A 26,138-nucleotide genomic window follows, 5' to 3' on the forward strand; every position below is an offset into this window, starting at 1 on the left:
TTTGGTTTTAGTAAAGCTTGATGTAAATGGATCAAAGCTTGTATTTCAGGGGCTACCATTTTGGTTCTTATCAATGGGTCTCTGGAGGGGTACTTCAAATCTTCTCAAGGAATTAGACAAGGTGATCCCCTTTCACCTACCTATTTTGATGGCAGAAGCCTTTAGCAGGGCCATAATTCAATCTTGACAGTTGGAGCTTTGGGAAGGCATTCAGTTTGGAGGAAATGATCTAGTAGTCACTCATTCTCTCTTTGTAGAGGATACTTTGTTGTTTGGATCTACAAACATTAATGAAGCCAAGCATGTCAAGTATTTACTAGACCAATATTCACTATTTTCAGGTCAGAAGATCAGCATGATTAAATCTAATCTTCTTCTTCAACACAGCTCCACCTATTGCACAAAGGATTAAAAAGATTCTGGGTTTTGAGGAGAAAAAATTACCGTCTACATATTTGGGTGTCCCCTTTTTCATGGGCAATAATAAAGCTTCTTATTAGAAAAAGATAGTAGACATAATTAAAGCCAGAACAATGGCTTGGAAGGTAAGATGACTTTCTTTATCTGGCAAAATTATTTTAGTTAAGTCTATCTTATCAGCTATCCCAAATTATTACTTCTCTATATTATCAGCACCTAGGTTCATTATTAAGCAGATTGAAGGCATTATTTGGGGTTTTTTATGGATAGAAAGTATGTTAGGTAATAGTAAAATCCCTCTTATCTTGTTAAAGGAAATGTCTTTAGAGAAGCATCAAGGTGGGATTAATATTCCTACTTTGGCTTTAAGGAATATTGCTTTTGGAGGAAAATTAGTTTGGTCTTTGTATGAGAAAGCAGAGGTTAAATGGTGCAGAATCTTACAGAGAAAATATTTAGATTCTTTTGACCCCTCCAGAATTTTCACTATGGATCACTTGCCTAAAGCTTCAACTGTTTGGAACTTCTTGGTGGAATCTCGTGATTTGGTTGCTAGATATTTGACTTGGAAAATTAACAATGGTTTTAAGGCACTCTTTTGGCAGTATTCATGGAATGACCTTCCTTCGCTTTGTAATAATCACTCCTTTGAAAATTGGATTACAATTTTTTGTGTTGAATGGGGCCCCTATGTAGTTGATTATTTTTAGTCCATTGATCCAATTTTAGGCAGGGTTACTTGGAAATACCTAAACAAGTTACCAATTCTTGATTAGATTAAAAAAGAATTTGTTACTATATGTAATACAAGGACTATTTTAGTGTCTAATCTCCCAGATACACTAATCTTGGCTCCATACCAAGAGGGCAGATATTCAGTAAAATTGGGTCACTTAGCTGCCAAGAACCTAGAAATTGGTAACAAGTCATTTCGGGCATTCTGATTTTGTTGCAATCTAGTAGTCTTAGCAAAGGCAGTTAATTTTTCTTGGTTAGCTTTAAAAAAGAGAATTTTGATAGGAGAAAAGCTATCAAAATTGAATATTTTTTAGAATATGAAATGTGTATTATGCATGGAGGAAGAGGAGAATGTTGATCACCTCTTTGTTCAGTGTAAAATGACATATCAATGCTGGATCTTTGTCCTTCAAAAACTAAATTTCAGTATGCCCCTCCCAAATACCTTATGGGATATGTTTCAAGATTGGCCAAGTCCGACTAACCACTCTTACTATTCATGTATTTGGAAGTGTATCCCAGGAATTGTTATTTGGGCAATTTGGTGGGAGAGGAACAAAAGGATTTTTTGAAAGCAACTTTCAACATTGAAAATTGTGTTGTCAGCATTAGAAGTTGTAGTGGGGGAAGTTGTGGTAGCCTATATCAAAGAACTTCTGAACATCTTATTATTATAGGGTGGGATATTGCTTTGGCTAATAAATGGACTTCTTTACCTTCTCCATCTTATCAATTCATTACATCTGGTGGGCCTTGTGAGAAAGTTAATAGAAAGTTTGTGAAATGGATCCCTCCTATTAGGGGAGATTACAAGTTAAATTTTGATGGTTGCTCAAGAGGCAATCCTGGTGAATCAGGAGCTGGAAGGTGTATAAGAGATCATAATGGGTGGGTGTTAGGTATGTTGGCTCAAAAATTGCCAGTTGGTACAACTAACAAAGTTGAAGCCATGACACTCCTTCTTAGTTTAGAATTGGCACTTCAGTTGAACATAGTTAATATTCACATTGAGAGATTCTTCAGTGGTTATTAATTCATGTGTAAAGAAAAAATCAGAGAACTAGAAGTTTGGTTATATTCTGGAAAAAGCTTGGTCAATGATTGATAAATTTAAAGGCGTGTCCTTCTCTCATACCCTTAGGGAGGGAAACTAGGTTCCAGATAATTTATCTAATATTGGTTGTGACTTGAAGACTAATGATGCAACTATTACAAAATTTATTCCTGCCAACTTTCCCACTTTATTTACCTTAATTTAGCAAGAGGAAATCTTTTAATACTAGCTTGATCCCTTTATCACTTTATGATGGTTGCACAAAAACATATAAGTCCAGGTTCAGTATTCACCAAGTTATCTTGGCTTAATGTTTACCAAGTGTAGTATTGACCAAGTTATTCCTAGCTAGTATTGACCGAGTTACTCTTGAATTAATGTTACCAAGTTTAGTATTAACTGAGTTACTTTTGGCTTAGTGTTTACCGAGTTCAGTATTGACCGAGTACTACTCTTGAATTATTGTTATCGAGTTTAGTATTGATTGAGTCACCCTTGGCTCAATGCTTACTGACTAAGCTCAGGTTTAGTATTGACCGAGTTACTCGAGGATTACCAAGCTATTCGATTTACTGATTATCGAGTTACCCTAGGTGGGGTATTGACCGACTTCCAGGCAGGTGTTTGCTGAGTTAACAAGGAAGATGCTCATGCCGAGTTATTTGTTCATAGTTCTTACCGAGTGCTCATGGGTATGCTGACTGAGCTATTTGATCTTGTTGATTCAGGTACATGTGGTGGAATGGTGTCCAAGTTTGTGAAGGTCTTAAAGATGAATTGTAGTGGCACATAGTTGTTTTGATGTTTGTGGAGGTTTGCATGTGCGAGATTATGGTGAAGTCATACAAAATCTTTCCGCATTGTTCAATATCATTTTTTCCTATCATCACTGGAGTACTTTGTATGGTTTTACATTTGGCAAGATCAAATCTGCATTTAAGGTAAAAGTCTGTCTCAAGTTGATCAAGGATGGCATTAATAGATGGTAATAAGGTTTTTTTCCATTCCAGTACATATGGATGCAAAATACTCATTCTTTGTTCAATTTTGGGATTGTCAGTCTTGCTCTTCGCTCTGTACAGGACCAATGGATTTCTTTTTTTGATTCCTTCTTCCCTGCTCCTTTTGATTGCCGTTTCAATTTCCAAAATGTCGTTCTCAGTGGATGCTTGTGTGAAATGTGAGTCTTGTCATCAGTACCATAGGAGCATCCTACCCAAAAATTACAAAAATTTCCTTCAATCGGTAGTAGATGGAGATGCACTCTCTCATCCCCTGGATGATGAGATGTTGAATATTATGTTCATTCTGGTTTCTTCTTTGACTCATCGTGCAATTCAGAATGTCATTGGGGAGGACTTCTTTGCAACTTCTAGACAAGTGTTATATCCCTCAAATTTGGTCTCCATTTTTCTATCTAATGCTATTAATCTTCTTCAGTCAACATTGAGACTGGAAATCATTTCTTACAAGGTGGGTAGACTAGAGTTTTGGGCTCAAAATAAACTTAAGCAGGCTATGTAGAATTGTGATTTGTGGTTTAGAGATGCCTTGGTGGGAGGACTGCTTTCAAGGACCATGCTCATGCAAAAACATGAAGTTTTGGTGACTTTTGAGACACTACAAAAGGCATGTGAAAAGCACAACTCATGGTTCTTGACTAAGACCTTGCAAATCACGACATAAGCTCTAGGTTTTTAGATGTCTGAAGATGTGAATAAAATTGGTTTTGCATTGCTTGACATTTTGGGTTTTTGAATTTTTGATGCACATGTAGTATCTGTTCATAAGAAGATGCCTCTAGTTCCCTCAATTCAGATGGTTCGTGAAACTGGCGACTGGTCGGTTGCTGCTTTAAGTGTTGTTGGCTTGGGACATCTTGTCCAAAAACCCCATTTGGATCATCTCAAACTAACAACTTGGGGGGGTATTTCTCATGTTGCTATTGAAGAATTGAGCTCAGGATGGGAGGTGGCTCTACTACCATGCTCTGATTTTGGCTAGGGTCACTTGGTACAAATTGTTGCAAAGGATGTCGAGGATATGGAAGAAAAATAGTTTTTTGGCATTCTTTTATTTTTTTGGCCTTTTCTTCTAAACTTCAAGCATGTTTTGTAAAATTTAGAAAATTTTGGTTGTATGTCTGTTGTTTCGATATGTTTGAAGATGCAAAACTTGATAAAGGTTGAATTTTGGCGAAATTATGTTTTTTCCATCAATAAACTATGATTGTCAATATCGATGCTTGTAGTTTGTATATACTGTGACGATGCTGGGTTTTCTTTATTGGTTATTTCCTAGTGGAGCTCTTGAACTATATATATATATCAGTGGCTTGCCCACTTTGCCAAAAAAGGAAGAAGAATATATTTAATTATAATATTGTAAAAATGCATAAGTCAAAGTAATAATTTTAAAATAAAATCTAATTAATCCAATTGTAAATAGATAAAATTGTTATTAATGAATGACATGAAGTTGTATTAATAAAATGAAATGACATCTTTTCATATGTTGTAAAAATCTGCAATTAACTTGTGATAATTGTAAAAAATAAAGTTGTTTTTAATACATGATATATGTGATTAAAATGTGATAATTGTAAAAAGATAAAGTTATTTTTAATACATGACATAAAATTGTCATTAATGACATGACATATATCTTTTTGTAGTGAAATTAATTTTTCCCTTATCAAAATTAGTATAGACTAATAGAAATTAGTATAAACTAATAGAATTGTTGAAAATTATGATTTAAAAGCTCATGAAAAATACTATATATAAACATTTGAAATTGCATTTTTCAGATTCCATGATTTGGATATGATAATTGGGAAAGTGAGTTGGAGGAATCGCATCTGCCTTTGCTGCCTTCGGCAGGTAATAATCTTAATCAAAGTGAGGAAGTAATAAATATATTTGAATTAGATCCGAACAATAGGAATTTAACGCGGTAAGGTGATAAAATGATGAAGTCTAAAGGGTTTATGCGATATAATCCCTCCAAATAAATACCAAAATGGTACACTGGAAGTCCATTGTAATGCTCTGCATTGCTTGCTTAAACAGGGCCATGGATACAATCATATACTTAGGCTTGGGTGTCGATGAGATTCAGAGATTACGGTTAAAGATTTCATTTCCTGCCATCGAATCCTTGCTGCGCTGAAGAAGGGCTAGCGAATTATACAGACACTCTGGTGCCATCCAAACCCCAAAAAATATGCTTGCTTTGCAAATTTTCCCTTTTATGACACGATGCACTTAATTTTTCGGCAGCGGTGTCATCATGCAGGCGCCGCTGTTGCCTATCGACACCAATTTGGGAAAACTGTGGCCTCTTTTTGGAAAAGTACTGTAATTTCTGTACAAATACTCAAGCTAACAAGCTGTACTTCTTATGCTCGTTTTTCAGTAGGATTCGTTAGGCTGACGACAATTAAAGAGGCTAATTCAATCAGTACTCGTTCAATCAAGACTGAGTTTCAATCTCACGTTTCGTTATGGAACAATCTGCTACAACTGTACACCAAATGCGGTAATTTCGTTGAAGCACGCGAAGTGTTTGACCAAATGCCGGGTCGAAATGCAGTCTCATGGAATGTCATTATTGCAGGCTGTGTTCAACATGAATATAATGATAAAGCATTGGAAGTCCTTGTGCAAATGCAAAGAGACGATGTTAAACCTAACGGGTTTACGTTTTCAAGTGTTCTTCGAGCATCCGCCGGCCTTGCGGCTCTGGAAGAGGGAAAACAAATCCACGCTGTTATCACAAAACTAGGATTCGGTTTGGACGTATTCATAGGGAGTTCTTTGGTGGACATGTACGCTAAATGCCGGCAAGTAGATGATGCACAACAAGTGTTCGACAGAATGCCTCAACGGAGTGGGGTTTCATGGAATGCATTGCTTGCTGGATATGCTCACAGTGGTTATGGTGAGCAAGTGTTGAAACTCTTTTGCAATATGCAGGAGGAAAGGATAAAACCAACCGAATTTACTTTTTCCATTGTTTTAATGGGGTGTTCTGCTATAGCAGCTCTTGAAGAGGGCAAACAGCTCCATGCTAATGTTATAAAATCTGGAATTGACTCAAATGTTTTTGTGGGTAGTACTCTAGTTAACTTGTATAGTAAATGCTTAAGCATTTTGGACGCGCACCGTTTGTTTGAGAGAATGCCCGAAAGGAATGTGGTCTCGTGGACTGCGATGATTGCTGCATATGCTCAACACCAATGCATTGAGGAAGTTTTAGTACTTCTTAATCAAATGCAACTCACACGTGTTGAACTTAATCAATTTACAGTTAACAGTGCACTGAGTGCATGTGCCAACCCAGAAGCTTTGGATCCAGGCAAGCAGGTTCATGCCCTGTTAATCAAAGCTGGCTTCAAATCAGATATAAGTATAGGAGCTTCTTTAGTCACAATGTATGCCAAGTGTGGATGTGTTGAGGGTTTTATTAAAGTTTATGAAACAATCCCTGAAGCAGATGTTGTCTCATGGAATGCAATGATTGCAGGATATGCTCAAAATGGGTACGGCGAGGAAGCTCTACAACATTTTACTCAAATGCTTCAGGCAGTCCTGATGCCAGACTTTTTCACCTTTGCCAGCATTCTCAAGGTGTGTGCCAGTTTGGCCATTTTGGAACAGGGGAAGCAGGTTCACACTCATGCCATCAAAACTGGAGGTGATTTAGATGTTTCTGTACAGAATGCTTTTCTTACCATGTATGCCAAATCTGGTAGCATAGAGGATGCAAAACAAGTGTTTTTTGAAATGCGCGAACCCAATATTATCTCATGGAATGCAATGCTTGCAGCAAGTGCTCAACATGGACGTGGCAGGGAGGTTCTCTTACTCTTTGAACAAATGCAAGTGGCGGGTGTGCATCCAGACCACATAACATTTGTTGGACTTCTCTCTGCGTGCAGTCACGTAGGCTTTCTAGACGATGGATGGAAGTACTTTGATATAATGAGTAGAGAATATGACATTACACCAAGAATGGAACACTATTCCTGCATTGTTGATCTTCTATGCCGGGGTGGGCAGCTTGATCAAGCAGAAGCATTCATTAATGCAATGCCGTTGCAACCGAGTATCTTGGTGTGGAAAACGCTGCTCAGTGCATGCAGGACTTATGGGAATATGGTAGTAGGGAAACGTGTGGCAGAGCATCTTCTTCAGTTGGATCCACAAGAATCTGCAAATTATATTCTGCTGTCAAATATCTTGGCCGCTGAAGGGAAATGGGATGATGCAGCAAGGATAAGGAAGACAATGAATGATGGAAGAGTGAAAAAGGAGCCAGGATGCAGTTGGGTTGAGGTGAATAAGAGCGTGCACACATTTGTCAGTGAAGAGATCCCATGAACAAATAGATATCTATGCAAAGCTGGACTACTCAATTGTGGAGATGGAGGAAACAAGGTATGCACCTGGAAAGAGAGCTACAAAAGGAAAATTACTTTTTACATCACAGCACGAAGCTGGCTTTGCTAGTAAGCTGTTGTCTTCATCGATTGAAACTCAAGAAATTGCAGGCTATGTGGTATTATCACAATTTCTTTTCCAACGGTAGGTTGAACTCTTCATAGAAGATGGGAAAATTTATGAATAACAGTGGAAGGAATGAATTTAAAAGTCAGTGCTCTTTGAGATGAATAGCTAGTTAGATGCTTTTGTCAAAGAATGCTGATCATTTCAATGGGTTTTTGGTCTATTGGTGAAGTTGAATGGTTTTCAATGAGCTCACCAAGGATTGAGTCTTGCTGAGTGCAGGGCTCTGACACCATAAGGGATGAGGCCGGGATCGCGCTCCAGGCAATTTTGGCAGAATGGATACCTCTCAGTCCTTGACTCTTGGTCAAAGAGGTTTCAGGCACGAGTGTGTTGGGTTGCTAAAATGTTTCTGTAGTAAACTTCACTGGTTGTAGTTCGCAGACTTCATGCCTCTGTTGGGCTGCCTCCCAGATCTGAACCCTCCATAAAAAAAAGCCAATCACATTTACTGCTTTGAATTATGTAAGTGATTCAAGCAAATGTTGGATAGGCCACCCGAGGAGATACAGGATGTCATCATGTACTCAGTATGATGTTAGGAATATAACAGGGAGCCGGGGAGGAACAAATTTGTCACTTAAAGCACGGCTAGAAGTTGGCTATTAGCTGGTCCTCATGAGCACTAGCCATGGAACACTTGGCAAACAACAGTAGCTCGAGGATGTCCACACTGCTACCAACTTAGTATGTAAGATTCCTCAGCACAAAAGTATTGTGAGGATCAGAAATTGTTTATATCATTTTCTTTTGTTTGATCAATAATAGCCTGGCATAGTGACACGAACATTTGGAAGAGACCTGACACTCCGATTAAGCTGGGGTATGACATATATGATTTGATAAATCGACATGCTTGGCTTGTATGGGTAAGACTTTAAGATTCTCCCTACGATTCATTATACACATTCCAATCGGATCTTGGTTGGAGTAGGAAGAATCATGAAAAAGGGGTAATGGTTGCGGAAAAGGTCCAGTCCATAAAACTTGGACATGTTATTGACCTGATAACAATGAATCGTTGTGTGGGATGAGACTGCATTAGAAGATTTACACAGATTTATGAGGAGCTAACATGCAGCCCCCAGCTGTGAAGATGGCCGAATGGAAGTTCTAAAAATTCAAATATCAAACATATGATCTATATTTTTAGATTCAACGTGAATGTCTAGAATATTGGGGAGGGCTTTTTCTACCTTCTTAATCGTTCTTCATCACGTGGATTGGGTTTTATGGATTCAATGGAGCCATTTGGATCAAGGATTACGGAGTATACAGGCACGCATAGGTGAGTCTGATGAAAACCCACGCTCCTCCATCTCTAGATCCTGTCTTGTGACGGGGTTAGCTAATATACTTACAAAATTTGCTAAAAGATATAAACTTGTTTAAAAAAAATCTAGAAAATGTTGAAAATACAATATTTTCTAGCAGATTTGTTGTGGATTTGCAGAAATTTGTTCTGGATCATGAGGAACATATGTTGAATTTTTCGTAAAAATCTTTAGTGTTTTCTGCATTTTCAAGAGTATATCTCCAGTGTTTACCGCATTTTCAAGAGTATATTTAGCATATTTTGTACGGAGGATAACTGTGTCCCCTTTTCCCTTTAATTGTATGAGAATAATATGGAAATTTCCTATAGAAAATGAAACGAATTACAAATTTATTCTAAGTTTTATTGATTTTGCTTTGAATTGAGAGGGACTTCATGTATGTTTTGACTCGGGACATAATATTATATTTATTCTTACCGATTTATACTCCAAGTACTGATTGAATTGGCAAATCTGGTTTACTTCGAAGTTTTTAAGTGGTGGTTGGTCTGACCAATACATAATTTAAGTGGAAAAAGATTCCCCGGCAGGCTTCCAAAAGGTGGATGTCGTAAATTTGATGATATTTCATAAAGGTACAGGTTAATCTTCAATTTAAAAAAATACTAAAAATAAAGTCAAACATTTTTTTTCTTAGATTCACAAAAATGTAATTATTTTTTTCAATTTTTTTTGTTGTTTTTGATCACAAACTATGCAGATCATGAAGATTAAATGGTGAAATTTTCAAAAAAATTCATAATGTTTTCGATCTTTTGAAAATTAGTGAAAGTACATTTTTGTGAGAAGATAGCTGTGTCCTTTCAGGAATAGGGTGATAGCTTTTCTGTAATATATTCTTTTGATTTAAACATGGTAATCAACTATTTCAATCACAAGGTAAAACTGATTCTAGATATCATGTATAATGCCATTAAATTCTCAATTGTTGAGAGACGACACTTTTCCATTTTATTGGTGTTGTTAATTAAGACAATTGTCAATAATGCTTGGTTTGAAATTTTTGAAGTGCCTTCAATGTGGGGGTCAGAATAATTAGGAATATTGAAAATGCATAAGCAGGGTATGAGATTCTTATATGTATTGGACTGAGATGCTTGAATATTTTTTACAGCATATCTCGGATTTTGTGATATGGTTTATGGCCTAATTGTTCATGAATTTTCAAATCTGAATTTATCGGAGGGCCTGCAAGTCACAACATGGCATATGTCTGTCCTTGCTAAAAGAAACGATTATAATCTTGTTCAAATTCTTTGGTATTTGAGTAAAAAAATCAACCATTGTCTATCCTTTGACTGTAAAATATTTATTTATTAATTGAATTGAAAATCAGAAAACAGTTGTTTCCCATTTGGTTGCAAATGATTTTAGAATAAGTATTCAAAATCTTTGATTTGGGATTCTGGAACTTGAAATCCAGATTACTATATTAGAATCTGATTTGGGACCGTTTGGTTAAGCAAGGATTCATTACGAGAATATACATTTACTTCGTTTAGTTGCACACATCTGAAATTGGAATACTGATGTGAATAAACATGTTTTTTTTTGCACATTTTTTCATGTTATAGATCACATCCTTATTCGTCATCAAAATGTATGAAAGCAATTGCGTGGTTCAAGCCTAAGATTTTTTGATATTGATAGAATATAACAGAAAGACTTTACATATACCCATAGATGCGTGCATGTAACATTATGGGATGCATGTTTTACCACACAAAGCTCAATCGTCATGAGTCCGACTGTATATATATGGCAGAATCGAAACTTCAAGTCATTATAAGTTCTGATGAAGGCGTATCTTCTGGGATAGATCTCACAACTTCCATTTGAAAGCAACTGTTATAGTGATACACAACAATCAACAAAAGGAGGAGCAATTTATCAGGCACTGTTATTTGGGTTGAACAGTCCATTAATCAGGTCAATCATTTGGAAACCCATCCGTCAATTTTGTGCTAGTTAATATGACAGCACTCTAACAACTGCAAATACCTACATACCTGCACCAAGGCACCAAAAAGCCCAAAATGCATACCTATGTGCAGAGAAACAACTCAAGAGGTAGCAAAGAAGAGGTGGAAAAAATCTGATGAGACCAACATGCGAGCAAGATCAATAGGGCAGAGCAAGTGAAAGGGTTGAGCGGACGTCAAAAAAATTTGATTTTAATTATTATGTAATCCTCATTTTGGCCAAATTGGAATTGAAATGAGCATTACACCAATTCCATTTTTTTACAATTTCCATTCCGATTTTACAGACCCAAACAATAGATTACAATCTTTTTAGAATTCAGTATGCTAATTCCATTTTAATTCCAAAAACCAAACAAGCCCTGATTTACATGACCGATGCTTTGTGATCCCTCAATAGACATTGCCTCATTAAAAATGAGCTATAGGAACTTACCTTGAATAAATCTTTGTAATGTTTTAATTGTTATTTTTAAGAAAGAAAGTAAGGTGTTAGGAACTTCTATTATGTTGATGTTATATATATTAAATTGATTTTTTATTTTTGAGACATCTATCAATTTATTAAGTATTTTATATCATAAATTGAGCTTTTGTTTCAACAATAAATTGAGAACAAAAACTCTTAGATTGAGGGATTAGAAGGTGAAACTCATTTGATTTCTTGAGGGCAATCCCATTTAGAGGTTGTATGTGCTTAGACTTTTATTTTGTTAATCTAATAAATATTTTTTATTTGGAGCAACAAGTTATTGGAATATTAGGTTAGATTCATATTTATATTGAATAGGTAGAGTGCAAGTGGGGGTGCATCAGTTATTCCAAAATACTTTCATAAACTTCTACTAATTCAATAAATACTTTAAGCATTCCAAAACTTATAACAAATATACACACGAAATCACAAAACTATTGATACGATGAACAAAAGAATTTATGTGGAAACTCAAATTGGGAAAAACTAAAGAGAAGCTAATTCTCATGAAATGAACACTAGATAAGGTGACACTAGCTTAGTTGATTTTTACAAAGAACTCATTATCTATTTTATTACTGTTGTTTGGCTCATTATCGGTTGGGCTACCTACCTAGAAAATAAGAAAGGTTAACTATTGATACAAATAAGTTCACAACCAATATAAGTAGTGTCACTTCTAGAATATAAGAAATGAGATTGAATCGACCACTAAAGTTAGTGTTATTGGCATACTACAATACATAAATGATATAACAATTCGTTATTGATTGTATCAACTCACATAATCAACAACACATATCTTAGTCAAATTCACGTTCACTTTGTATATTACTCGCATACATGCATCACACTTGCTAATTATAACAATTAAGATTACCCCCCTTCTTAAATTGGTTGATGCCAAAAACCATGTCAACCTAAATTGATTTGAAACATGGCACACCAAATCATTCTCACTGTGGTAAAGAATGAAGCGTGGACCACCTTTCTCAAATTTACTACACACCTTTGCACATATAAACACACGACACTATCTCTAAGACTTCTAGTACCAATGAATATGATCAATGCATTACATAGTAAATGCTAGGACTGAAACATAACAACCACACTCCAAATAGGACTGAACCCAAACAAACATTTCACCATATGTTGCACACTAAATAGTACCACTTATTCCAAAACAATTTCATAGAATTCTACTAATTCAATAAATACTAAAAGCATTCAAAAACTTATAAAAAATATATACATGAAAGCACAAAACCATTAATACAATGAACACACAAATTTATGTGGAAACTCAAATTGAGAAAAACCATAGAGAAGCTAACTTTCATGAAATGAAAATCAATTAAGGTGACACTAGCTAAGTTGATTTTTACAAAGGACTCATTGCCAATTTTCTTACTACTTGTTTGGCTCATTACTAGTTGGGCTACCTAACTAGAAAATAAGAAAGGGTAGTTATTGATGCAAATAGGTTCACAACCAATATAAGTAGGCTCACTTATAGAATATTAGAAATGAGATTGAATCGATCAATCAAGTTAGTGTTATCAACATATTGTAATACATAAATGATATAATAATTTGTTATTGATTGTATCAACTCACATAATCAACAACACAGATCTTCCTTTGCCAAATTCACATTCACTTTGTATATTACTTGCATACATTCATCACACTTGGTAATTGCAACAATTAAGATTACCCCTCTTCTTATATTGCTTGATGCCAAAAACCAAGTCAACCTAAATTGATTTGAAACATGGCACACCAAATCATGCTCACGATGGTAAACAATGAAGTGCGGACCACCTTTCTCAATAAAACACAATTTTGCAGCTATAGACACACTACACCATCTCTAAGACTTCTAGTACCAATGAATATGATCAATGCATTACATATTAAATGCTAGGACCAAAACATAACCAACACTCTCCCAATAAAACCGAACCCAAACAAATATTTCACCACATGTTGTACACTAAATACTACCAATTATTCCAAAACACTTTCATAAACTTTTATGAATTGAATAAATCTTAAAGCATAACACAAGAATTTATGTCGAAACTCAAATTGGGAAAAACCACATAGAAGCTAATTCTCATGAAATGAACACTAGATAAGGTGACAACAACTAAGTTGATTTTTACAAAAGACTTATTGTCAATTTTCTTACTGTTGTTTGGATCACTGTCGGTTGGGCTACCTACCTAGAAAATACAAAAGGGTAATTGCTGATACAAATAGGTTCATAGTCAATATAAGTAGAGTCACTTCTAGAATATAAGAAATGAGATTGAATCGGCCATTGAAGTTGGTTTTATAGACATAATGCAAAACATAAATGATATAACAATTCGTTATTGATTGTATCAGCTCACATAATCAACAACACAGATCTTCCTTTGTCATATTCACATTCATTTCGTATATTATTTGCAGACATGCATCACACTTGCTAATTGCAACAATTAAGATTACCTCGCTTCTAATATTGCTTGATTCCATAAACCAAGTCGACCTAAATTAATTTGAAACATGGTACACCAATTCATTCTCATGGTGGTAAGAATGAAGTGCAAACCACCTTTCTCAATAAAATATGCCTTTGTGCATATAAACACACTACGCCATCTCTAAGACTTCTAGTACCAATGAATACAATTCATGCATAACATAATAAATGTTAGGACTGAAACATAACCAACAAGCTCCAAATAGGACTGAACCCAAACAAACATTGCACCATATGTTACACACTAAATAGTACCAGTTATTCCAAAACACTTTCATAAGCTTCTACTAATTCAATAAATACTTAAAGTATTCAAAAACTTATAACAAATATACACATGAAAGCACACAACCATTATTACAATGAACACAAGAATTTATGTGGAAACTCAAATTGGGAAAAACCATAGAGAAGCTAATTCTCATGAAATGAACACTAGTTAAGGTGGCACTAGATAAGTTAATTTTTACAAATGACTTGTCAATTTTCTTACTATTGTTTGACTCATTGTCGGTTGGGCTACATACGTAGAAATTAATAAAGGGTAACTATTGATACAAATAGGTTCACAACCAATATAAGTAGGGTCACTTCTAGAACATAAGAAATGAGATTGAATTGGCCACTAAAGTTTGTCATTGACATACTGCAATACATACATGGTATAAAAATTTGTTATTGATTGTATCAACTCACATAATCAACAACACAAATCTTCCTTTGTAAAATTTTCATTCACTTTGTAAATTACTTACATACAGGCATCACACTTCCTAATTACAACAATTAATATTATACTGCTTGATGCCGAAAATCAAGTCGACCTAAATTGATTTGAAACATGGTACACCAAATCATTCTCATAGTGGTAAAGAATGAAGCGTGGATAACCTTTCTCAATGCAACACACTTTTGTGTATATAGACACATACACCATGTCTAAGACTTCTAGTACCAATGAATACGATCAATGCATTATATAGTAAAAACTAGGATTGAAACATAACCAACACATTCCAAATAGGACTGAACCCAAACAAACATTTCACCATATGTTGCATACTAAATAGTATCAATACCAACACAAATAAGGAATAATATTTAAAGCACAACCTTTGGTTAACACTTGTGCCGATACATCAAGGATATTGATGCACATATCAACCAATAAAAAAAAAATCTAATCATAAATGAACCACATCTATGCATCAATATGTTGGCATCAATGACAATAATATGAATAACATCAACCTCTCATTCTAGAAATATATATTTTAGCATCGTAAGTTACACCATATGTCATGATGAGGTCATTTTATGCCAATATGTTCCTTAGTCTTGATGTCAAGTCTAGGGATTTTTATTATGTTTTTAACAAAGACTCTTTGAACAATGTCTTGTATAAACTCTCTTACTGTCTATCAAAGTCATGGTTTTGTATTTTGATGGTTTAATACAAACTTAGGTATGGCAAGAATGAGAAGTAGTATATACATGTATGAACTAATTGCCTCTTTAATCTATGCTTTTATGGATTAAATGTCATGTAGCCAAATGACCTTTATTTGAAAGAATAAATTAATAAGTAGAAGATAATTTCTACAGCAAGTCAAATTGTGATATTGCTCTCAGGATTTAACTGTGTGATATTGCTATTGGGTCAATGATTTTGACTCAGAATCACACAGTTAAATCCTAATAACAATATCACAAGAATAAGTTGGTTCATTAAATTCTTTAATTAGATGATGATATGATTATATGTTGCAAAGTATAGTATGTGGTGCTAACCTTTTGTAGGAATAAATTAACCAGATCAAGGGAACACTAGAAAAGAAGAATATTGACTAGTTCATCAATTGCTATAGGAGGTGAGAAAATGACCATCGTAAAGAAATTTACATTAACAAGTGAGTCAAATCAAGAGTTGTCCAACAGAGCACAAATCTAGAAGCATGCAACTCTATATTTCTAGTTGGGAAATCGATAGGAGGACTTATTCTCATAACTATTGTAATCAATGTGGACTTTGTTATATTCATGTGGCTAAAAAGATCATAAATCTAGGAAGTTAGTTAAAGGTGTTTTGTTATAAATAAACTACCTCACAGACTTTTGATAGTTAGTTTTTATTAAGTCGTATTGTAATCTTGGGTAGTATTAGTCAATAAAGTTTTTTGTTTTCAGCACATACTCGATTTCTCAAGTATGAATAAAATGAAGATTGCAATTTCCATCGGTTTAGCTTTAGTAGTTTCTTTTCTCACTCATTCAAGGGGATCCACTTGGTTAGTGATATTTTATGTTAGTTTCACTTTCCAATTTTCGTAAAAGTCATTTAACACCCTCTTGTTCATGTGACCATGAGGTAACATAACTCATGGTTGTTCCTACAACAATGGCAGACATAGCAAATCCTTTCTAATTGTTGAATCTTTATCAATAGCATAGATGCTTCCATTTCCCAAATGCTAGCTAGGACTAAATTTCTAGTATTTAACTTCAAGCTTTTCATCTCAATAGAATAGTGATGACAATTGATATGACTTAGAGCATAGACTTTGCCACACCATTTCAAGTTTAACGTCCCTAGTTTGATATTGTAAATGAGCTCAAGAAGTCAATTGGTAACTACTTTGTGGATGCCCAATCCATAGGTAAGAGTTAGTTTACTCTAGTTCCCAACTTGCACTAGTACATCTGAGACCATTTTTCGACCATTATTGGTCAAAATTTTGACCCATTTTTCGACCAAAATTTGACCAAAGTCAACCAACCCATTGGTCAGAATTTTTTCGATCAAAATTTTGACCAATACTTTGGTCGAAAAACTTCCATAGCCATTGTGTAAGTTTTGTCAGAATTTGGTCGAAATTTCGACCAAAAAAAGAAGAAATTTTCGACCAAAGAAGGTAGAAATTTCGACCAATGAAGGTCAAAAATTTTGACCATTGAAGGTAAAAATTTCGACCAATGAAGGTCAAAAATTTTAACCATTGAAGGTAGAAATTTTGACCAATGAAGGTCAAAAATTTTGACCATTGAAGGTAGGAATTTTGACCAATGAAGGTAGAAATTCTACTAATGCCTGCGTGTAAATTTTTTTCAGGCATTCTATAAAATAGTTCACATGCCTTGCATATGATATGAGATTTTGCATGCATCCTGCACTCTCTCATCTGGCTGATGATGGATTACGGAGAGTGATCTAAAACTATTACGCTAAAAAACACACAATCAAATCCAAAATGAACTTGCATTACAAATGGATTGTAGAAATCTGATATTGTTGATTTTTCATGCATGTCTACCAGGACAATCAAATATGTTTTAAGTTGTGATTGTCCTGGTAGACATGCATGAAAAATCAACAATATCAGATTTCCACAATCCATTTGTAATGCAAGTTCATTTTGGATTTGATTGTGTGTTTTTTAGCGTCATTGTTTCATATCACTCTCCGTAATCCATCATCAGCCGGATGAGAGAGTGCAGGATGCATGCAAAATATCATATCATATGCAAGGCATGTGAACTGTTTTATAGAATGCCTGAAAAAATCAATAGTAACTAATATGCTTCTTCATTAATATGCCCGATACAATAAGTAAACTTGGCAACTATGCACAACAAGTTATACGCTAAAAGGAAATCATTTAGGAGATACAAAATTTGAACAACCGTATGTTAAGATTCTACAATTATAAGAAAACCATCCAACATTTTTTCTAATGGCAAGCTTTGTCAGTATCAAGGGCATAATGAAGCACTTTGCAGTAATCACAAAGGAAATCTTCCAATTTTCCATATACCAATTCAAACTTAGATATATCTTGCTGATCTAACAACATCCCATCATTAAAAGTGCCAGAAAGGCATGCAAACATTTGTAGATCAATGTAAGATCCATAATACTGAAATGTACTTGTAATATGCACTTGGAGATGATGCATATAACCTCTATCTGCAAGAGTCATTCTATGAAAATTCCTACAAAAATAGCAAAGTTCCAGATACAAGTAAACAATAATGTGCTACTCATCTTGCATCCTATGCCTTCCCACACCTGAGATATCAATATATTTAATTTATGAAATAGTAAATGCTACCACCAGAATCTCTTCAAATTCTCAAGCTACCAACTAGTAGCTTGTATAATATTTTTGCACTTCGATTCTCATTCAGCCACCTCAAGCTACAAGAGCCTCTTCTCATATAAAAAGAATGTTGCCTTTAAAAAATTAAGTTATGCCTCTCAGAGCCTGATTCTATTCCAGGCTATGGCAGCCTCATGATCACATATCTGTATACCATAGAGATGTGTTAAAGAGACATCGTACTAAGACAACTATGTAGTCTACTACTCAAACCACAGTAAGGTCTCACAAACAAAATATTAGACTTTATTATTAGAGACTAAAATTTTACAGTAGAAAATATGACAATTATACTTACAATTTAAAAATGGGATGAGCCACGGCTACCTAAGTATCCACCACCCATGCCACGACTTGAATACAAAGATGAGTAAGAACCTCCACCAATATGAATACAACAAGAACTAGTTAATATTGTTACAAAATTAAACAAATCAAAACAGAAAGATATCAAGTTACATACATCAGCACTGCTAGATGACAAATAGTCAAACACATCACAACCTTTGTTTTCACACTGAGAAGATGTAGCATAGGAGATGAAAAAATAAAGGAATTAAGTCATTATTTATCTTCATCAAGCAATAGGCATACACATGATAGTTTCTAAATTGTAAATTGTGTTGTCTTCAATCAGAGGTTGATGTGGATTTTGTTTATGGATGCATAAAAATCATTACAACTACCAACAAGAGGAAAGGAGGAGCTCAAGTAGTTCATATATAGGCTTTCATCAGCATCAAACACTTTATGTTGTATGGGTAAACCATTCAAAAGGACAGTCAGCATGACATCTTCAAACTAGTCATCATGTAAATTGTAAAGCAATAACCATCACAAGATTATCCATGATCAAATGGTGAAGGATCCTCAGCATGACATCTAGTATTGAGCAATCATTCCTAGATGAAGGAAAGTACTCATATTAGAGAATCACAACTATGGATAAATCGTCATTTAGAACTATTTTCACTAGTAGCTAAGATATCAATCTGCATCATACATGGAAGAAGTTGAAGAGCAGTCAATACACATCAACATCATGAGAAGAAGTGATTTGGTTAATGAACCAATTACTAAATCAATATGGAGTGCTACTTTTGCTATCTTAATTACCTTAGACTAGGAAGATTCAGTTCAATCTCAACTTTTTTCTTAAAAGCAAGAATATCATTTCAAAAAAATGCTACTTGAGCTCAATGCATTAAATTTCTGGGGAGCTATGACCTGAGCTTGTGCTTGGATCCTTAAAGAGTTCAAAACAGTCGAAGAAACCATTTCCAGTGAATATAAATATTCAAGTTTTTAAGCACAAGGGTCTTTTGATAACCCATGTAGACACTTTATCCTTCACTGCATGCTGCTGATAGAGTCAAAAATCAACAAATGCAACCATTCTCATACTGATCCCACCAATTTTTTGCTGGAAGACTATCATTTCAACCAAAGTTTCCTGTCAAGCTCACCACATCACAAACTCATCCTTCACAAGGAAATGTGAGCATGACATTGGTACTACAGAATGTTTGTTAAAAGAAAAATATTTGACCTGGATGGATAAGATAGGTTGGTTAATATGTCCAAGATCAAACATCGCCAAATCAACTAATAAGACTATACTAAAACTAAGAATCTTAGGGAAAAAACATAACCTTGTAATCTCTTCTTTTAACATTGAAACCAAGAGGCTTTGCATGCTCCTCCATTTTTGTGATGATCTCAGTAGCTGGATACTTGGACGTGAAGTATACAACCTGTTTAACACTCTGCACAATACACATCAAAATCACTCATGTTTGAGACCTAAAAGATTCAGTAGCTTAAAATATTCAAGAAAGAAAGAACAGTTATATGTGGGTATGGTACAAGTTATATTTCTTAATAGATTGGGTTGTCTTTCTTAATAGATTTTTCTTTCAATAGTGATTTTTAGCATTTACTTCAATAATACCACACCAAAAGCAAAATGACTCGGCCTTAAATAAAAAATTAAATTAACATTTTTCAAAATAGAGAAATTTTATGTTATGAATAAAATAATGTTGATGAATAAGTGAAATATTTTGGTAAATTCTATGCGTCGTAGTTTTCCTTTTGTTGGTAAGTCTATGTTTTAATTCTATTGTTCAAGTGGTTTGTTCCAATATATATTAAATGTGATCAGAAAGATAAATTTTAACTTTATCATAATATGTTATACTTGTTATTTTTAGAAAGTGCAGTCAAAATCCTATGCAATGGTATATTGTTTAGTATTTATTAATTTAATATATACCAAAGGTCATATTTTTGTGCAGATTACTAAAATTTTCAAGGAGCTCGAACAAGCAACATCTACTCTTGAACCCACAGAAAAGGAAATCGGTAGGGATCTTATAACATTGTTGCAGCAGGACAAGGATGTCAGTGGTCTAAATCATATATCAGAACTAGAAGCTTTCCATCAAGCAACTACAAGGTTGGGAATAGTATCTCCTAAAACAATTTCAATGGAGAAGAGAAGTTTGAGGAAGCAACTTGATAAATCTCATTGTGAGGATGACAAGAGAAAAGAATCAATTATTTCATACCTCCTACACATCCTAAGAAAATACAACAAGCTTTTCACAAATGAATGTATGGATGATGCCGATTCTCAATACTCTGATCCATGTTCTCCTACAGTCAGCAGTTCTTTGGATGAAGCTCATGTTAATAGCAGGAGGAGGGACCAAGATGATTCTAAAATCCAGTCATTCAAATTGGGTTCCAAGGAAACTCTTAGAAGTTCCATGGGAATGTTGCCAGCAGTTCCTGAAGAATTTAGATGTCCAATTTCCTTACAATTAATGTCGGATCCTGTGATCATTTGCTCTAGTCAAACATATGAAAGAGTATGCATAGAGAAATGGTTCAGTGAGGGTAATGATACATGCCCAAAAACATAGCAAAAATTATTGTATCTTTTTGTCACTCCTAACTACTGTGCGGAGGGATTAATTGGGAGTTGGTGTGAGAAAAATGGTATCAGAGTTCCAGAACTACCTCCCCCAACTTCTTTGCCTCTGATATACTAGAGATGGGAGTGGTTAGATTCCATGAAAAGTGTTGCTGATGGTTAGTTGAAAAGAGTCAAGGTAGGATCATCAGACGATGACCAAGTTGCAAATTTTGGTGAGAGAGATGCTGGTGCTTTATCAACTCCCACTTTAGATCATAACATCTCCTCTGAGTCCATAATTTTATCTATACAAGGCAACTTGATAAAAATCAGTGATACAAACCCTTCTTTGACTTACAATATGGTGAACGCTCAAAATCTAGAAAAGCAGAGTACTAAAAAGTATGAAAGGTTGCTTGCAAACCTTAATTCATCAAGTTTAGGAGTACAATGTGCAGCTGCATAGGAAGTTGCATTATTGTGTAAGGATGATGGTGCTTGCTCTTATATGGGTGCCAATCATTTTATTTCTTCTCTTGTGAATTTCTTGCAGTCTTCTGTAGATGCACTAGATACGAAGGCTCAAGAAGTAGGGGCATTGGCACTTCTCAAAATAACTTGGAACAATAATAGGTAGACAATTTTAATCTGAAATGTTGAAATAGTTTTTGGCATTTCATTCAACCATCTTTAGCAATCAATTGTTTAAATGTATTCATGTAATATCTACGACAAATTTCTTACAGTGTTCTTGAAATTTTTATTTTGTAGGAACAAGGCATCAATTTTATCTTCAGGTGTAGTACCACTGTTATGGAATCTTCTTGATTCGAAAGTAGCTGAAGTAGCATTGGCAATTTTACTAGCTCTATCTAGTTGGGATGACAATAAGGCAAGCATTGGTTCCTTGGGATTTATTCCTTGCCTAATTAAACTACTAAGCTCAAACTCCTACCAATGTAGACAAGATGCTCTAAACTCATTATATCATTTATCCACAAATGCTGAAAATTAGTCTAGAATGGTGTCAACAGATGTCGTTTCCAAGATTGTTCATCTCCTCACTATCTGTGAAGTTGATTTTATAGAAATTTGCATTAGCATCTTATATAATCTAGCTACCATTGAAGGTGGAAGAATAGCGATTGCCAATACTGATGGTTGCATCATGACTATAGCAGAGCTGCTTGATATAGGCACCCCTAAGGAACAAGAACAATCGGTGGCTATACTCTCGTTGCTGTGCACCAAGAGCTTTGACCATTGTCAGCTGGTTTTAAGAGATGTACTTTAAAATCAACAAATGCCCTCTTATATTATTCAAACATTATTTTGTAGACTTGTACAAAAATATCAACATGAGGCCAGAGTTGTAGATTTGAATATTGATTATTAGATAGGTTCAAGAGATACTAACCAGTGTCAGATGCCAAATAGATGATCGCTATAGCAACATCTCATTTTTCTCCTTCTTTATAAAGAGGTTGGTTTTTTCGAAGATCACCTAGAAATTCCTTGGGTGAAAGTATGTCCATTCCAGGAATACCTTCAATTGGACCAGATACAAAACCATTTACACATATTCCATAATGCATAATAATTAATAAAGACTATAATGCACAATAAGTAATAAATATTGTATAGATTATGGCAAAACATTATAAATTTCTTGTGCTACTCTTTGTTTGAAGGAATTACATTTGGGGTTTATAGCCACTTTATAAGTTATCATCATACAAAGGACTTAAATTGGATCCTCCATGGCATGGATCAGAAGACACATTCCAATTAACCAAGAAGATTATGCCTACGATATTGTCATGTCCCATGAGAAAGAAGATGATGGAAACTGTGGGTAGAACAAGTAAATAGAAATCACCTTCAAAAAAGAAATCATTGAGTTCCAAAGGAAGCTTAAAGATCAATACAGTTTAGCATTACCAAATGAACTTCAGGATAAAATCTCAAAAGAAAACAGTCAAACCAGACCTTGTGTATAGAAAGAAAAGAAAATTATATTAATGTCCAAAAGGGACTAGAGATAGCAAAAGTTAAAAAAAAGTTGTAGGAAGATGAAAAGCAGAATTGTCTGAACTTTGAACTTTGAACTTTGAAGGTGTATTTATTATTGAAGTAATATGTTAAAACTTAAGACACATAAATCATTGATAAGTAGGAGATATTTTCCACATCAAGTCAAATTCTGATATTGCTATCAAGATTCAACAGTGTAGTTTTTGAGTCAAACTCATTGAACCATGATTCATGCATAATAGTTCACACAGACTCATTTCTCATGAGAATGAATGAACACTTTGCACTCATTGCATCAAGGGAGTGCTCACAAAGATGAAGCACCATGACTTGCTCAAAGGCTCAACCATTCCAGTACTACTCCAGCTCAAGAAGGCTTAACTATGGAGTTTCCTCCATGGTTTAAACCACTCTACTTGGAATCCCATTTGCGAAACCTACAACAAGTGTTGTGCCTTATGAACCATTCATTAGAAAGCCCCTTGAGCTCATCAATAGATAAGCCTAAGATATTTTCCACAACAAGTCAAATTGTGATATTGCTATCACGATTCAACTGTACATTTTTTGAGTCAAACCCACTGACCCATGAATATAATATATGACCCAATAAAGAGGGTGAAATTGTAAATGTAATGGATTATACATCCTTTCCTCCTACTACCAGATGACTAAAGGTGCTTGTGTGCTAATTGTAACCCCTTTTCTTGTAGTTATTTGCAAAATATATGTGGAAAAATGAAATTTCTGAAATGAAAACTCACAGTAATACAATCAAATTTCTAAATGAAATGTAACCATAAATACTAGTAGAAGCCTTCAATTAATTGACACAAATATATAATTGGATTGTCATTGAAATAAATCCTACATTGGTCAAAATTAAATAACAAGGATAACATATAGAGCATCACATGTCCCAAAATTCTTTGTCAATAGGACAAGTGGCTAGACAGTGAAAATCTCAACATGGGAGGATTATACCATTCACTACTCCCCTACTAACAAAATGTCAAAAAGTCTTTAAATGACTATGTGCAATGTAGGTCCCTTTGTCCTTAATACCAACATACATGAGGAAGATATGTCTTAGTTCAATGACTAGTTGTGGAGGTTGCATTAAGATGCTTTAAAAACACACAAGTAAAATAACCTCAGCAAATGTGAAAGTCCAGAATCAATGAATGCATGGGCTTATTTCAAACAATATACTTGACAACTTAGACACATAAGAAATCAAAAGCATAGTCATCCACTTTAAAGAATTCTTGAATGCCCCTCCATTTGACCTGACTAAAGCCCAAATAAAATTTAGATTAATGTGATTCCTATGCAAAATCCAAGCTACAAGTACAAGTTGCCTACCTTAGAGACAACCTCATCAATATTTACAAGATGACTGTTGCAGGACTTGCAGACATAAATCCGCCCCTTTAGCTGTACCAGAAACAACCTCCCCATGTTACTGACTAGTAGTAATAGCAGCCCTTAATATTAGACTCAAAACTTCTCACTGGCAAGATTTCAAGTATTGCATGCCCCCAATTAATTTTCCACAACAAAAATCGAATTCCAATTAAATTAGATAAACTGATTGATCAAATAAGATACTGTTGTAATTACATACATCCTGCCCATGGTTCAAAACACAATAAAACTAAGAATATCAGTTCAAGCGCTCATTAAGTGGCAATAAACACCCTAATTCATCTACCACTCAGAAGAGATCCCCACTGCTATTTCAAGATCAAAAAGAGGTCTCCGAAGCAATTTAATAGCACAAAAGTGATTTCAAAATCATTCTAATGAAGACCAAAATTCTACCAAAAGCAGTGATAAAATAAGTGATAAAATTCTACCGTTAATGGAAATATCATCTGAAATGTTATAACCAAAGAAAGCCTTGCATGAAAGAAGTTTATCAAGAAATCCAAGAGAGCTAGGAATTGTTCAAGGTATTAAATGTTGGTGGAAAAGGTGGAAGTTTTCTACATCAGCTTCAGAATTCCAATTGGTCATTTAAGATGGCAGCGGTTGCCTTAATCGATATCATGGTGAGGCTACTGACAAAGTTTGAGTGGGATTTGAAGACGGATTTTGGTGCGGAGGATATGATGAAAGCTTATAAAGAAATAAAAGATCTGTTAGAATTTGTGGACTTCCCTAAGAAAATAGCCATTCAACCGATGGATATGTTTGGTTCATGTAACTTTGAAGCTTTTGAGATGAGTTTGGAAGTGACAAGCACATGAGATGGTTAGAAAAGAAAATTGAGCAGCATGGAGAAGGAGATGCTCAATGGACTACAATGAGTCAACACCTTTTTTATTTCCTCAAGGAAGAGAAATAAGAATTAGAGAAGGAGATGAAAAACTCAGAGTGTAAAATTGGAGATAATTTTTCCTATGTGACACTTTCAAGATTCGTTCTCGTATTCATTTGGCCGTTCATCTTGATTCTGGAAATGTGGAAATGCCTAGATGAATGGTTGCACAAATGGGAGCAAAATGGGAGCTTGCGAATGAATCACAAAAGTCTCCAAATGAGTCGCAGGAGCCTGTGAATGAATCACAGGAGCTTATGAATGAATCACAAGAGCCTATGATTGAATCGTTGACCGGTGTAGATGGATATGTGGTTGACTATCTTGCAGTGTGTCTTGGGTATGTGGTCAGATTCCTTGGAGTCCTACTTCTAATTTGTATGATTGTAATTGTAATAACGATATTATACTTACTGTTATTTGTCCCAATTGCAATAACAACTATGTTCCTCTAGAGAGATGAAAAAGAAAAGCATGGATACTATAAGAAACATGCACTAAACAAGAGCTGACATTTTGTCTACATCCCTATCTTAGATTCTTACATCTCTGAATTGGAAAATGATAATAATTCTAAGGATGGTAATGTTGT

The 26,138-nt window shown here is 34.7% G+C and overlaps 1 protein-coding gene and 1 pseudogene across 2 annotated transcripts; both read left to right on the forward strand.

Moving 5' to 3' along the window:
• The first annotated feature begins 5,034 nt into the window (after positions 1 to 5,034).
• On the forward strand, positions 5,035 to 9,313 carry LOC149536693 (pentatricopeptide repeat-containing protein At4g13650-like). 2 transcript variants are annotated; one of them, XM_089805919.1, is made up of 2 exons: positions 5,035 to 5,094; positions 5,284 to 9,313. In XM_089805919.1, exon 2 carries the CDS (start codon positions 5,473 to 5,475, stop codon positions 7,594 to 7,596), a length of 2,124 nt encoding a protein of 707 aa, XP_089662045.1. In that variant the 5' UTR covers positions 5,035 to 5,094; positions 5,284 to 5,472; the 3' UTR covers positions 7,597 to 9,313. The 2 variants fall into 2 exon arrangements, with proteins under 2 accessions (XP_089662045.1, XP_089662046.1); XM_089805920.1 differs by lacking the exon at positions 5,035 to 5,094 and having other exon boundaries at positions 5,134 to 6,910; positions 7,043 to 9,313.
• On the forward strand, positions 7,640 to 22,483 carry LOC149536694 (U-box domain-containing protein 45-like; annotated as a pseudogene).
• The last annotated feature ends 3,655 nt before the right edge of the window (positions 22,484 to 26,138 follow it).

This window comes from Cupressus sempervirens, chromosome 10 (genome assembly GCF_028749045.1).
Source record: "Cupressus sempervirens isolate cs-2001-9-10 chromosome 10, ASM2874904v1, whole genome shotgun sequence".
NCBI lineage: Eukaryota > Viridiplantae > Streptophyta > Pinopsida > Cupressales > Cupressaceae > Cupressus > Cupressus sempervirens.